Here is a 16,198-nt window from a genome sequence, read left to right as displayed (position 1 = left end):
AATAAAATTTTATTTATCAATGATATATTTTGCCTTTTTACATTATCTGACTGGTATTTATATAAACTATTTCCATAGAAACGCTGTCAGGAGTAAACTGTTGTCACGTGATCATACAAACATGGCGGTCGACAGCCGAAAACGACGGTGAAGTCAAATATTTTTAACTCGAAAACTCTATCCTGGTGAGTTGATAGCTATTTTTCGTTAAAGACTTTTGAAGAACTATTGTTCTATGAAGTCACACGTTAATTATATGTATATTTGGGTTGTTATATTTTATGCATATCAGCTGCGAATACAGTGTTTTGATCATTTCCAAGCGCTCGACTACACTGCACCGCACATTCAATCATTACTGCTCTGCCTATATAAGGCAATTTGAGTTATTTCTCTGGTTGTTGGTTGGGTCTTATCTGATTGTGAAATTAAAACATTTGTTTTATGGGTGCAATTTTTCCGTTAGTTTTTAAACGTGGAAGTTGTTATTTAAGATCGATAAGAAGGATGAAGTTACTGGAAACTTGATACATTATGTAAAGTGAAATGATATGGAAGGTTGGGAATTGTACCCTAACAGTTGAAGTGAAAAAGGGTTTTTACTTTTGCCTGTCCCTGTCACTGATTAGTTACATTTTAAGATGACAGAGTTTACACTTCTCTTCTAATGTTTATTTCTAAAACCTACTGAAGGAATTCTCTCATAAGTTGAAGGAATCTTCATCACAATTAGTTTCCCTAGGGCTGAGTGTTGATTGGTATATGAGCCTAAGTGCCACAGAAAACATCTTTAGAATACCACACTTGTCTAGCATTTTGCAAAAAATATTGATCAAAAACAGTTAAGTATTTAAAAAAAAATGAAACTAGTAAATTGCTATATATATATATATATACTAGTAATCCATAGAGTCTGCAAAGAAATGACAGCTTTAAAAACAAATACTTGGACATAAAGTTACACAGAGCAGGCTTTTACAAATGAGGGAAAAGGACATTGCTCCGTCTTTTTATCGACCTCAATGTCAATATATTCAGTACTGAAGAGTGTAGTATCTGATCTTAAGATATATTTATTAGGTGATGATTCAACACACAAGCAAATGTTGATAAGATATTGAAAATCAAACAGTCATATGGTGGGGACAAATACTGTGCCACTAAATTTAAAATCTGCAGTTTGAAGCAATTAAGAATTGCATGTACCGTGTAACTTAAGGATAGTAAGTTGGATACATATATTTAAAGAGAGATCTTGAGAGACCTAGGGAGATAAGATTTAGAGCAAAAACCAGACGAATAGGAGTTCTGGGAGTGTGAGAGTTCCTGATGAGGTTACCAATCTTCAGCAAAGAAATAATACTAGTCATTATGTTTGTTTTCTTTGTGCTTAATGTCTGACACAATCCGTGGAATCTTTGGATTGCATTTTCCACGCAGTAGGTTAAAAATATAATGTCCTATTTGGAGCTCAAGCTTGAATTAATCTTAACTAAATTTATAAGAGTTTAGGACATTGACTTCATATGTAAAAGGTTCATCGCAAGAGGTACATATAGCTGCAGATGGAAATTGAGTTCTTTTTTTATGACAAATGCTTTATTTGCTAATTTCACTACGAAATCTTCTCCAACATAAAAATGAGAAGTGGAAAAAGAAGCCTTGGCTGTTTAAGGGTGGGAGAACTTGGTTTGAGAGTGATATGATGGCTATTTGTATTCTATATTGATTTTTATCAGGCAAAATTGGAACTCTTCTTTCGGAAGCTATCATTACTAGTATTACCTGGGGTCAGACACACATTGAGTCCTGAAATTTTGTGAGGAAGAGTCTTACTTGTCATTAATTTCTTTGTGCAGATTGACCGCATTGGTCATATTCTCGTTTTCAATCTGGAATCCATAGCTTTTTCAGTGATTATGGTAGGCATAATGAGAGGAAATATAAAGTCTGTTCCTGGAGTATCCTTGAAATTTTCACATTGTTGCTTTTTATAAGCTGTTAATGAGTGATAGTGTGTCAGATATATTATTATGTGTCAGATAGCAAGGAAACAACAGTAGTAATTGTTACTATCTTCGACATTAGATTACAGGTTAAATCCCAGGCTGTAACTGAATACATCATTAGTTTCTAGTATCATCCCCTCAAAGGATCTTTTTAATCCTCTCCAGGCTCCATTACTAGCTAGGATATAGATAACCAAAGGCTTCCTTTAACAATAATTTCTTAGCAGGTTGTGTACCACTTACTACTGAGGTGGAGATAGCATGTTCTAAGGCTGGAATTTCCCTCACTCCACTTTTGTTTGAATATCAAACTAGCACGAAAGAAGACCATGTAGACTAACTTCATTTGTTTAATTTATGATTGAGGTTGTGGCTATATTTCAACTGTAACATTTGGGTTTTTATTGTTGGCAGGTCTAACATTATACTTTTGGTATAATTTAGGAACAATTTTGATCACATTCTACACTCATCATTGCATAACTTGCTTCATTAATGCCGAGTTCAAGCAGTCAATGGCATGAGTATATTAGGGAATGTTTCCTGTTGATAGATGTCTAAAGCAGCAGGTACGTCACCTCTGGATTGATGGGTTTGAATTACACCTGACTTCTATTTATAAACTGGAGGCGCCTGCCAGGGTTATTTATAGGTACAGGTAAACCAAGGGCCACCTAGCCCTGCGTAGAGCCAGTGTAAGGTGGACTGGCAGACAGGAAGGGAGAGTGAGTACGTACCAAGATGATGATATGTTGGCCTCCACATTTCTTCAACTTATTCTATTGAATATGTAATCGTAAAGACATACAGACTTTTATCAACCTACTTGAGGTCTTCTCACTGCAGTGTTTTTATTTCCCACTAACAAGTACCCTGTTATGTGCGATTTGACATTTTGTATTTACTAGTATGGTCTTGAGATATAAATTTTACTCTTTTCTTCAGCAATCCTGTTGAGACTTTATTACATGTTCTTTGCCTAACTCCACAAACTGAACCAAACAGACAAAGTATACATCGTATGCTTTTCTGTTGAAGTCTCTGTGCACTGACTGGAATTCTACCCCCAAGTGCTCTGGGTTTGAAATAAACTCACTGCTAGTAGCTACTGCGTCAGTGTTATGTACTCCATTGTCATACAGGTTCCTAGATTGTAAAGAATGTTATTTAATAATTTTGGAAAATGACTTGTCATTACCTTGTTTGTTGGTGTAAAAGGGTTATTAATTAATAGCAGGCCTGTAGCCAGCATTTTCAAAGGGGTCATAAGTTCTTTTTGTGAAATAAAATAAAAAAAAAAAGTGGACCTGTTTACCTCCAAAGTTGACCCAACCTAAGAAATAGCATAGAAACCAGATCAAATTTGACAGTTTCATTCCTAAGTCGCTATATTTTGTAGCATTGCATTAACACAGTTTTCTGTTTGTTCCAGAGATCCACAATGCGGAGGTACAGAGTTAAGGCGTCCAGTCCTTGAAGCCTGGCAGCTGTCAGATTAACGCCCCTACCCTACACTAGATCCTTGGCCTACTCTGGTAGGCACTGCACATGTCTGGACCCCATGTCAGCACGCTCTAGCTCCCTACGCTCCCCGATCCCTTATTCTAGCGGGCGCCAAGCTGCCAGGATGCCTGTACCACCATCGTCCCCAAAGCCACAACGCAGATCGTACGCGGACCTTCCTGGATCCCGCTACAACAGCAGCAGCACGCTGTCTGCAGGGCGCAAATATGGCATAGGTGGCACCAGCTACGGCAGCACAGCTGTTCAACGGCGGCCATTGCCCGATGGTCCAGGACCACTGGATAGATACGGAAATAAGATGGATCCTACCACCCATACAAGTTTTAAACCAAGGCGGACCTCTGTGGCGTCAACTGTGAGGAATGGACCTTTGAAGGCCGATCATGATTTTACTACATCTTATGACAGTACAGCGTCAACTCGGACGAGTACTTTACCACGCACACAACGGACAAGTAGCATTAGTGATTTGACTAGCGATTTGGATAGGATGAATACATCAGGTAGAAGCACTCCCTCCAGGTTTTCTCGACATCGTGGCAACACTTTACAACTCAATGATGAAAACAAGGCAAGGACTGAAAAAAGTCGAGATGAGACAATAGACGGTTACTCCTTGCCAAGCTCAAAATACAATGGATATTCTGCTAAACAGGAGTCAAAGTATGACTCTGGATACAACTCATTTTCAAGTACCAAGTCTGACAATAATGATGCCATCAGCACTTCTTCTTACAGACATAAGGAACGGATCTCGGCAACGTTCAAACCTGACATCACGACGACAAGTCCAGTCAGGCCAGTAACTAGGTCAGTAGGGAAGCTTGTAAATGTAGGGCTGCAATAAAAGTTCATGTAATCTAAAACATTAGATACACCACTTGTCACCATGGATACCCTATTTTGGTTACATTTCCACAGGTTTTTTACAACCATTCAACTTGACTCAAAATTTTTAATAATTTGGAAAGCATTTGTGACTAATTTTTTTTTTTTTTTTTTTTGACAGCTGGAGGCCTTTTCTTTCAATTTAAACCTGGCCAGTTGCAAATTGATAGAGTGGCTCACCCAGATAAATGAACACATAACACATAACACAAAAGCCACCGAGCTGTCTTTGAAAATATAGGCTGTCTTTTGAGGCCAGTGGCCATCAATAATGAAAGGGTTGCTATATGTCATTTAATTTTTTATCCTTCTATATTTTTTAGAGACCCAGTAGCCAGGCATTAACTTTTTTTCTTAAAAAATTGAAGTGAGACGTATCTTTCCATGCCAAACTTGGCAAGCAGCAAAAAATTCTGAACTGCACCCTCTGTTGCATTTTGCTCAATAAATTGCTCTTTGTGTGAGACAAATAGGTATGCCAGACAAGAATGGGAGAAGCTAGACCAATATATTGAGCATAATTGCACTTGAGTTATATACGCTGGTTTTTGTCTGCCTGTAAGCCTTAGGTTGGAGCAAGCAGTTAGTGATGGGGTACTAAACACCAATTCCTATAGACACCATCAGTCTCTGTAGATTGATCCAACTCTGCGGAAGAATCTCGCTGAGTGCAATCAGCTTAACTGAATGACACGCCTCCTTTTGTTTCCAAGGTATTAGCTTTTCTGTATGCAACTTAACACCAGGAGGAGGCGTGTCATGCAGTCAGAATAATTGCACTCAGCAAGAGTTCCTGCAGAGTTGGATCGATTTACATAGACCGATGGTGTGTATGGAAATGGGACCTAAGCCTATTATTTATGGTCTTTTCCCATATGTCCTATATGCTGTATTAACCCAGTGATGGCTGGGTACAGTTCAGGTAAGATCTGGCTGTAGCCCAGTACTGTTCTGTACCATGCTGCTCTGGAATGTGTTCAGATATTATTAGGAACCTGAAGGTTGAGTCAGGTGCTCTTTTCCAGCGCTATGTTAATTACCATGGCCTGTAGGAGCCAGAACATGTATTTTATTTTATTTTATTATTATTATTATTATTTTTTTTTTTGCCAGACTCCAGAAATATGAAGTAGACATTTAACACCTTGGTTCCATCTTTGATTTCGCACCAGAAATGCAAAATTGTCATAGGTTATACCACATCTACATTTACTTTGCTCCAGAAAATGAGAAATCTAGAGGGTGGTTTGGGTCTTCTCATTTTATAACCTGTTGAAAAGTGCTTATGCAGGCTCCTATGGGCCATGGTACTATGATGGTACTTACAATGTGGTAAAAGAAAAGAGTAATGATTATGGCTTGAAAGTGGTGGGACCTGCAATTCTGTTTAGGTGTTTAGAAAAGAGGCCCTCGATCCTCACCTTACTAAGTGTTATAGTGCCCTTCTGAGTGGATGAGGGAATATATTAATTTATACTTTCTGAACTCCACATAGCTATCCGATTCAGGTTGAACTTATCTGTCAGTTAGCCATGATCATGAAATAACCAAATGAAATATTACTATACAGCTGTTAAATTAAATCTGTTAAAGATGCATTTGAAGTTAATTATTTTTTTGCCACAGAAGCCAATCAAATGCCACCATATAGTTTCAAATAGTACTTAATAGTACTCAAATAGTACTTAATAACTTAGAGAAATACCAAAGGACATTATATTATATTACCCGAATAGTGACATTTGAAGGGATTTTTTGTGCTGTATAAAAACAGGGCAGATAAGTAAGTCAAATTCATTACCGAAATTTTGAAGGTGCATAGTACAGTTTAAAGCTCTTCTGTGCCCGATAGAGTGATAAATCGGTCTATCCCTTGGCATGTCAACTCTATTTGAGTCAAGTACTAGTAAGAAACCAGTAGAAGTGGTTTATATGCATTATTGGCAATCCAGACTCCACTGACACTCAGTTTAAATGTACCTTTAAGACATCTTGTATCTGTGTATTGAACTGGCAGTGACACTGATGATAAACAGCTATTGAGAGTGAATTCCCCATATCCTGTCTTCTTTATATGTACTAGTATTATCATTATAGGCAAACTGGCAGTAACAAGTTTTTTTCCCACAATTTTAATGACTGTATGTGGCAAATTCCCATTTTAGCGATTTTTTAACAAGTCATTTTTTTTTCTTGTGAAAGTGTACATCACAGTGTATATGTAACTCTCAGATTTTATCATCAAGTGAAAGCTCATGCCCAAAGCTCATACACTGACAATTAATTTATAGACATTACTTCATATGTGTATGTACTAGTTGATTAGTTTTCATGTGAAGTTGTACAGTAACCATAGTAACACACTCTTTACATCATTCATTTAGATAATGCTTTTCTTCATTCCATTCAGGTATAGCTCAGAAGATGACAGTTCCAGTCCGGGAAGTAGGTTGTCTCATTCTAACGCTGCCAGTGGGAGACAAGACTCAGTGGCTTCTATAGGCTCCAACTCTAATGTGAGTATATGAGACCATTCCCACAGATATTTCGATTGATCTATCCCCCTGGGGAGTCTCACTAGATTGCTGTCAGCTTAATCGGCTTAAACATTTTATCTTCTAAAAGCTGTAAGGGGGTAATTAACTTTTGTGCACGCTCGACTCCCGAAAGCTAACAGAAATTTAGCGTGAACCCCCAGGGAGTTAGGTTGATCCAGATGGATCGATCTAAATCTGTGGGAACCCAGTCTAAGGGTGCATTCAGAACATGATGATCCATAGACTAACAGATCAGCAGATCAAATGTGTACCACCCACTTGAAAGCATGCCACATAATCCCCTAATTAATACTGAATATATTCTCTGCAGAGATTACGCAGTAAGCTTTCAGGTGGGTTGGCCATGTTTGATCCGCAGATCTGTTAGTTTTGAGAGCAGCCTTAAAATGTGGTTTCTATCCTAGTGGGCTCTTACTCTAATGTGAGTATAACAGTGTATAACCCTGTGGTTTCTATAGGCTCCAATTAAAATATAGTCATAATTTGCATATTATTCTGAATCTTTCAATTATAACAGCTAGATGAAACCAGTTTGAGCTTTGCATTTCCAAATTATTAGAGTCCGTCTGCCAAAAACTTTACATCCTATATATAATAACATTATCTTTGTGGAAATTTTCCACATAAAAGATCATTTGGAAACCTGCTTAGAATCAGTGAGTCGTAATACTTTGAGGCATGACCTTAAACACCAATGCTGATGTTTTGTACCAATTTGGTTACATGTGTAGTAACATATTGGAAATCCATATGAACACAGAAGTTGATACTGGCTGATATTATTGATGTAGTTAACAGTACACAGTGAATGTAATGACAAGAACCTTGTTCTAACATTGCTGCTATTGATTACCCTCTTGGCGTGTTCCTGTAGCTTTCCGCGATAGAAGCAACAGGCACTTGATGATTAAGCAGTGGCTGTTTAACCTAACCCATAACCTTAGCATTTGCTTCAGTTAAATTGATCACATCAGATTCTTGGAAATCATTCAACCCCCCCCCCCCCTTCTCAAATGACACATTAAATAAAATTATATAAATTGTTCTGTTGTTATAAGTGACACCTATTCCCTAAAAAACATAAATGTAATCAGAAAACAGAACTAATTTCACTGAAGTCTCAGGGAAATGAACTGGTTTTGGCTGATTAAAAGTATGGTTCAAGTTGCAATGTAGATGAGAATGTCAAGGTATTTATTTAATGTAGGAAGAATATACTTGAACAAATTTAGTAGAATTTGTGCAACAGTATTCACCATTTACTTAAAAACCGCCTATGTGTCTTGTTGAGGAAGGATATCAAATACCCAAAATATGAATTCTGACTAAATACAATTGCTACAAGTCATTAAATATGTTGCAGATGCTTCGCTATTGTAATAAACTAATGGAATTATGATATGTCTGTTTCAGAGTCATATAGGCAAGGACAGTGCAGTGATATCCCCTGTAGCAGGAAAAGAAAAATGTGGACTCACGGGATTACGCAATGTCGGCAATACAGTGAGGATACCTTCATCAGCTTTTACATTTGGTCATAGTTACCATGATTATGGTCACGTGTCACTTATAGATTATTAATATTGAAAGTTTTTGGTATTCTTTGGATAATGAGTTAACCCACTGAGCAACAAACATATTTTTAACAGTCATATACATTAAAGAATCACTTGTTAACAGTATGAGTATGTCCTAAATAATATGTGATACACATAAATGGGTAGAGATGGCAATTAACTGTGCATTTTTATCATTCAAAGATAAATGTAATGCTGTGTTGGTAATACAAATACATCTTTATTTTTCCAGTGTTTTATGAACTCTATCCTCCAGTGTCTAAGTAACACACAACTTCTGGTGGAGTACTGCCTCAAGGATAATTATGCTAAGGATCTCAACAAAACTACCAGCAGTATGAAGGGGCAATTGATGAATGGTAAGGGATACTGATTGCAAGAAATAAAAAATGAAACTCACTTAGTATTGACATTGCATGTAAAAGTTATAATAGTACAGCAGTAACTCCTTTTTTTCAAGGGGGGGGGGGAGGGGGGATAGTGAAATCTACAGATCCTGTATTTTTTTAAGTCATAAATTCTTAAAATTAGAATGTTCCTATTGAGTGGTAGAAACAGAACTGAAACAGATCAGAGACCAGTGTTGTATCAGACTTGTAGTACAAACTGTACACAAATTGCAACTAGAGGCAGAAGGCGCTTAAACATGATTGGCCGATTTCATAAAGGAGGTTTAAAGTTAAACCTGGTCTAAAGTGAGTTTACACCAGGTTTAGGGATTGCCTGCATTTCATAAAGGAGGTTTTAGTATTGGACCAGTGGTCTAGTAAAACCTGGCTTAACATCATTCTAAACCTGGTCTAGACAGGTTTGTGTTTCATAATTGAGGTCTAAGTTTTTGATACCCGGATTATGGACACAGACCAAGTCTAAAAATAAACCTGGTCAGACCCAGGTTTTAACTCTGTAGCTTCGAAAAAAGATCTATCACTGCTTGGTTTTCTTGACTTAATTCAACCTCTTTTGCCCCCCCTCCAGTCTTTTTTGCAGCTTTTTTAACTTTTGCAAATTCTTTCTTAGCTTTTATTTTCGCTCGTTTCCAGAAGTCTTTCACCTGCCTTTCAGCTCTTTTCCCGGCTTGTGGAAAATGTGCTGCCAATCTTGTTAGAATTTCTTTCCACGCCTCATTTTTTCTTTGACTTGATGTGACATCATTTTTCTTTGATTCAGTGATGTTGGACTTCTGCTTTATTAGTTCTGAGATGTATCCCTTCTCTTCAGCAGAAAAATTCTCCGCTCTCTTTCGGCTCATTTTCACGTGCTCTTTACTTCCAAAGTTTTTTCTCATATGAGCTACACAGCTTATCTGCTTCAACGCTAGTGTGTGTCATCTATTCATTTACGCCTACCTGATTGACACAGTTCAGTGATTTCTTTGTCTATGTAATCCTGTTACATTCAACAGGAGGTCAAGGACAAGTTAAAACTGGTTTAGCTAAACCTGGTTTTCTGGCATTCCTACACTGTTAGTGAAATGCAATTTAGGTCTCGAGTTAGACTAGGTTTTGCTAGACTAGGTTTTAGCCTTAAACTAGGTTTAGTTAAACCTCTTTTATGAAATCGGCCGGATGTGTCTGTTTGTCAGTTACAAGTACCCATACATGTACTACTGGCACAAGTATAATTATATGAATAGCTACATATTTTCACACCACAGTTCACTCTGAGAGAAAAAAGGCCCAATTATTCACACGTGCATGCACAATTTGGAGCAGAAAAACAAAATACTTAGTAGATAAATGTAACATGTGATACATCTACAAACTTATGGTATATGTGCAAACTCAAACTGTGTGTTGTTTCAGCCTATGCAAGCCTGATGAAGCAACTGTGGAAGGATTACACTGACTGTGTGTCTCCAACCTCGTTCAAGAGTCAAATACAGAGGTTTGCTCCCAGGTTTATGGGGTACAAGTAAGTCATAAACTTCTCAAATTGGTTATATAATAATAACCATTATAACAATGATGATAATAAAAATAAGGTTTATTAGCACAACTTGTCAGTGCATTTATGACAAAGGCTATGGACTAATATGTTGAAGCTATATTATGACAGGTACAATATCTAAATCATATAATATTATTATAATACAACTAAAGGAAGCATTTCTGGACATTGTTAACTACAGTTGGCTCTTACCATAATACATAATATCCACAGCTCATCTTAAGCTGGCAAACCTTAACTGTGGACTATAGGACCTAGATAGAACATGTGTTTCAAAATTATGAACATTTGTCAGGCAAGTTATTTTAAGTAATTTTTATGAACAATACTTGATTGCTGAGGAACAAACGCTTAAAATGCTGCATATATTCCCCATGACTCGGCTGTTTGTTACTTTGAAAAATTCTTTTGCAGTCAACAAGATTCCCAGGAGTTTTTACGCTACCTGCTGCAGGGACTTCACGAGGACATCAACAGAGTCCAGAGTAAGCCTAAACCCATGATAATCAGTGACAAGGATGAAGAAAATTTAAGGTACATTGTTATGTGGTGCTTTGGTCTTATTGGTTTTAATTAATTCCTTAGCTTTGACCTCCAAGAGCACATTTTGATTATCATTTCCACTGATCAGTTTTTGTACATGTACTTAGTAAGTGTGATTTACTAAAAATGAATTTAAGAAATGCTATCTAGTTTTATTTTTGATTGAGAATTTTTATTAGTTTGTCAGTTTGTTTTGCTTTGTGTTGTATCATTTCATTTCATTCCACACTTCAGTACCAGTGAGAAGGCCACCATGTACTGGAAGAGTTACCTGAGGATTGATGACAGCAAGATTGTTGGTGAGTTCACTGGAGGCCTTAAAATTGTAGTAGTCCATAATCTCTGTTCTGCTTGAAATGTATGCATATAGTGCACTGTCTAGGTAACTTAAAGAGAAGACAGTATAGCAAAGAATTTCATCAGTTGTGTTTTGCACTCAAAGTAACAATAATAGTTTCTATTTTGTCTTTTTTTTTTTTTTTTTTTTTTCAAAACAGAAAGGGGGGGTGTTAATATTTTTCTTGAGAAAATAAAGTTCAGAGAGATCATGACCATTATATTGTGATATTATGAGAATGTAAAAAACCAATTCTCTTGTGCTATATCTTATGTCAGTGTGAAATACGCACAGCCACAATCCAATTTTTTTTTTTTTTTTTTTTTTTTTTTTCAGATCTTTTTGTTGGTCAGTTACGCAGCACCTTGACTTGCACAGCATGTGATCATAGTTCTGTGACCTTCGACCCTTTCTGGGACCTGTCAGTCCCCATACCTAAGGTAAGAGTATTTTCTGACTTTTTGGGAGCCAAAAATATCATCACCCACCCACCCACACACCCTATGCCCAAGTTTTTCCCTAAACGGCAGTCTCATCCCTGATCTTAAAACTGGATATTAATTTCCTTTATGTTTCATTGGGATAATAGATTGTCACATGATCATTTTTCTTTCAATATGATATTTTCAATAACGGCATTGTATTTTTTCTTTGTTTGTTTTGTTTTTTAGAGCTCGAATATTACAATAATGCATTGTATACAGGAGTTTATGAGAGAAGAAATCTTAGATGATGATGAGAGACCAGTAAGTAATCAAGAAAAATAAACTCTTTTTAGCGATTCTACCTTTGAAGATGACCTTGCTGTTTATGGCTGCATATATTTCATTTTGTTTGGAAAAAGTCATATTTTAGTAAAATGCCATTTTACAAAGTTCAAGCTAAATAATCTTTATTTAAAATATTTTCTGATGAGCAATTCATCATGTGTAGAACTTTTTATTTTATCTTCCCATGGAAGGTATAGGCATTTTGAAAGTCAAAAAATAATGTCCAAGGTTTGTGGCAGTATTGAGAATTTGAGTTTGTCTTTCCAGACTTGTGAAAGGTGCAAAACAAGGAGAAAATGCACGAAGACATTTTCCATACAGAAGTTTCCACAAATACTAGTGCTGCGTATCCTTTTAATTCTGTTCACTTTGTCAAAAATCAGTTTTTGAAAAGATGGTTCCATAATATTTATCAATAATTATACTTATTTTTATTTATTTATTTTTATTTATTTATCAGATTTTGAAAATTATGGGGACTTTGAATCTGTCTGCTCTAGCTCAATTTCAGCACCTTATTTTTGGTATCAGAAATTTGGTCTCTCAGAAAATGTACTACAAAATATTTGGGTGTAATATATTGACTTCACTGTTCTCTTTCAATCATATTAATATTTAGCATTAAAATTTATAGTCAGCATCAAGTGTAAGGACCTTAACCTAATTCCACAGATTTGAAGCGTTTTTCTGGAGAAAGATTTCGCTCCAAGTTGGCCACATACGTAGATTTCCCCATGAATCTAGACCTCTCGGAATTTGCTGGAGAAACAAAAGGTAGTGATTTGTCTTAGCTACTTGGATTAGAATTTTAGATCGAATGATTTTTAGGGAAAGTAATTATCATAATTTAATATTAGAAATGTTACATGTTGTATGTCAACAGTCTATATTTGCTTTAAGTTTTAATAAGCAGGTCAGTCATGGCTATTTATTTGCACAGATTTTTGTTGGAATTTCAAAGCTTTTTTTTCTTCCTTCAACTATGTGGCAGTGAAAAGTTACAGGGAAACATTATGCACGCTATGTTTATAATAGTGTATGTAATGGATCTTCATAAGTTTAAGACATTTATCTTTTCCTTATTTTTCAAAAAATATTATTTTCATATTGCAATCATAGCCATCATTCTAAGTCTGATTTAAGTAGGTTTTAATAGTCATAATATCTACATTCTTGCTTATTATAACTCTACAGTTGTCAAGTAAACTAATAATAATAATAATAATAATAAGATTCTTATATGGCGCCTTACATTCTATCTCAAGGCGCCTTACAATAATGGCTAATATACTAAAATCATTAAAATGACTACAATATTTTAATCATAAACTCTCATTGGAAACCATTTAAAATTTACACTACTAAAAATCAATCTTATTTAAAAAAAAACATATATATATTAAAATAAAATCTAAGAGATATAGACAGAATTAAAAAAGTTGGTCTTTAAACTCATTATAATAGCCACATCTTCAGGTCCTCATCCAGTATATAATCTCTATGGTGTGTCCAACCACTCAGGGACAGTATACCACCTACTTACTTCTTCATTATTATTATTATTATATCTCCAGGTCATCATCCAGTGTATAATCTCTATGGGGTGTCCAACCACTCAGGGACAGTGTTTTCTGGTCACTATACCACCTATTCACTTCCTTATTATTATTATTATTATTATTATTATTATTATTATTATTATTATTATTATATCTCCAGGTCATCGTCCAGTGTATAATCTCTATGGGGTGTCCAACCACTCAGGGACAGTGTTTTCTGGTCACTATACGGCCTACTGTAAACATCCGTATAACAAAGACTGGTACCACTACAATGACAGCAGGTGAGGCAGACTGATGTGGTTTTTATTGTCTTCACTTGCCCTTAAATTTAATATAAAGTTGACAGCTTTGCTGGTGGTGAAAAAGGAAATTTTCTCGAAAGAGACAAATTTTAAAATGGAATCTTTTTAACATGCTATGAAATCTTTATGAGTTACATATGCAGTACAACACAATTTCAGTCTCTTCCTACCAAAGTTTGGGTTTTCACTTATTTAAGTTTTTTATTAAAGAGGATAACGTTATTTATTACATGTAAATTCCAACTAATGATTATATGTATTTGATTTTTGTAGAGTTTCTCCTATATCATCAAACCGTGTGACCTCCTCAGAAGCCTATGTCCTATTCTACGAGCTAGCTCACCACAACGCCAAGCTGTAGACAAGTCATAGATGAACTGTAGACAAATCTTATTTTCTTGATACATAGACTTTATACATGTAACACATGGCTACAGTTAAGACCTGCGGCATGATTTGTCTACTGGTCACAGACTTAAAGCTGGTGAAAGTGGCTGAAGAAGATTCCCAGGTTTAAGTGTTCGGATGAGGGCATGTTTATATACAGCAAATATGTCGTGAATTCTCAGACCAATTATGTCTTGAATGTTCAGTCCAAGTGTGTTATAAATGGAACAAAGGTTTAAAAAGAATCAGAAATAAAAACTTGAGTTTGTTGTTGGCCACTTTTAAAAGATACTTAAAAACATTTGGGGAAGACTGGGGACTAGTAGGATGACGGAGAACAGCGCTGGTGACTGGAAAATGTCTTTATTTATTGTAGCATTTATGCATATCTTCTTTTTCTTCATTTATTTTGCTGGAAAGTGAAAGGAAGATAAATACTCTGCTCCTTGAAATTAAGACGAATCATTTTAGTGCAGTTTTATCTTGTTAGATGTCTGCTCAAGGACCAGTTTCCTTAGACATTATCATCTTGGTGATTTATTAACATTTTTGTGCCAAATATGCTTTTAGTGAGAGATCAACTTACATTGTCAATCCATAGTGTAAGTGGAATAATTTAGAATATTTCTTTTATCATTGATATTTTTCAGCAGTAAAGAATGTTTGACAAGTTACTTAATATTGCATATGACATGTTATGCATAATCTTTATTGAAAAAAACTTGTGAAACTGAAATGAAATTGTTTTTAGGATAACTTCTTAGAATATAATTGGATTCAAACTTTGAGTGATAATTTACCATTAAGTAAAAGCAATACGTTTTAAAGGGCCCTGTCATAAAATGTGATAAGCTGCATTTTAGTTGTGTTTTGCATGTCCTGTGTACACAGGCTTGTTATAAAGATTGTTTGTGATACACCTATTATTATGTAATGTTATACGTATTTATTGTGGCTACTTACAAATATATTTATTAAGTTATTGCCTACAAGGTTGATGGAATTTTAACTTGTAGGACTCTATGAATCATTATCATGCAAAGTTTGATGTAAGCTAAGGTATGCAAGCAACAGTTTTCACAAGAAACATGATTGAAAACTCGGACTGATATTGTTCAGAAGGAGAAATAAAGTGAAATAAAAAAGAAAGAAAAGTTATATTCAAGCCCTTGTGATGGATTTATAAGAAGACCTGGGATGGTTTATACAGTACATGTGACCAAGAATTTGGTCTTATATTATTGTGATTCTTCAGCTGGATATGCATGGTGTTAAAATGCTGTACATGATTTCTTAAAGAAAAGGAAGCTGTACATATCATAATGTACCACTATTTAAAATAATAAGCTAAATAATTTTTTTCAGAACAGTATATAGCTGCCAGTCAGATTGTATGACTCTTCTGTATTTTTGTAAATGGATTGTTGCCAATAAATATTTATGAAACTGTATATTCCAGAAAAATGCATTTCTTGGGTCTTTATTTTTCTAGACGCTGATGGGATCATTTAGATTTGAATAGGGCAGCCATTGAAAATGTTTGATTATCATTGTCACTGTTTTCACCTAGATATGCATTGTACCAAACCTTTTCATGTTTTTTTTTTATTTTTTATTTATTTATTTATTTTTATTTTTTTTTATCGTACCAAACCCATTATATCTTATTTTTACTTTTTCTAATAGGTCATGTCATAGTATTTTGGTATTTGAATTTTTGAGTCTTGAAAGGAGTTCAGAAGCTCATAGATCTAGACCCAACACTTTAATTTTAGTTTTTAAAGAAAGTAA

The 16,198-nt window shown here is 35.3% G+C and overlaps 1 protein-coding gene across 3 annotated transcripts; it reads left to right on the top strand.

The window, feature by feature from the left end:
- The first annotated feature begins 92 nt into the window (after positions 1-92).
- LOC106181170 (ubiquitin carboxyl-terminal hydrolase 2) lies at positions 93-15,858 on the top strand. 3 transcript variants are annotated; one of them, XM_087017410.1, is made up of 14 exons: positions 93-185; positions 3,442-4,343; positions 6,832-6,937; positions 8,393-8,482; positions 8,789-8,915; positions 10,362-10,470; positions 10,921-11,040; positions 11,284-11,348; positions 11,723-11,826; positions 12,058-12,132; positions 12,424-12,502; positions 12,829-12,930; positions 13,876-13,999; positions 14,294-15,858. In XM_087017410.1, exons 2-14 carry the CDS (start codon positions 3,571-3,573, stop codon positions 14,379-14,381), a joined length of 1,962 nt encoding a protein of 653 aa, XP_086873536.1. In that variant the 5' UTR covers positions 93-185; positions 3,442-3,570; the 3' UTR covers positions 14,382-15,858. The 3 variants fall into 3 exon arrangements, with proteins under 3 accessions (XP_086873536.1, XP_086873537.1, XP_086873538.1); XM_087017411.1 differs by lacking the exon at positions 93-185 and adding an exon at positions 2,559-2,738; XM_087017412.1 differs by lacking the exon at positions 93-185 and adding an exon at positions 2,695-2,734.
- Positions 15,859-16,198: the final 340 nt, after the last annotated feature.

Source organism: Lingula anatina, chromosome 7, assembly GCF_051362555.1.
Source record: "Lingula anatina isolate TDL-2025a chromosome 7, LinAna3.0, whole genome shotgun sequence".
NCBI lineage: Eukaryota > Metazoa > Brachiopoda > Lingulata > Lingulida > Lingulidae > Lingula > Lingula anatina.
This window is presented reverse-complemented; position numbering and strand designations above follow the sequence as displayed.

Bases quoted from the DNA above. Each gene is read 5' to 3' on its own strand.
- LOC106181170 (XM_087017410.1), top strand. From the start codon at position 3,571: ATGTCAGCACGCTCTAGCTCCCTACGCTCCCCGATCCCTTATTCTAGC. The intron at 10,471-10,920 runs GTAAGTCATAAA...ATTCTTTTGCAG, and splicing joins CCCAGGTTTATGGGGTACAA to TCAACAAGATTCCCAGGAGT. The intron at 14,000-14,293 runs GTGAGGCAGACT...TGATTTTTGTAG, and splicing joins TACCACTACAATGACAGCAG to AGTTTCTCCTATATCATCAA.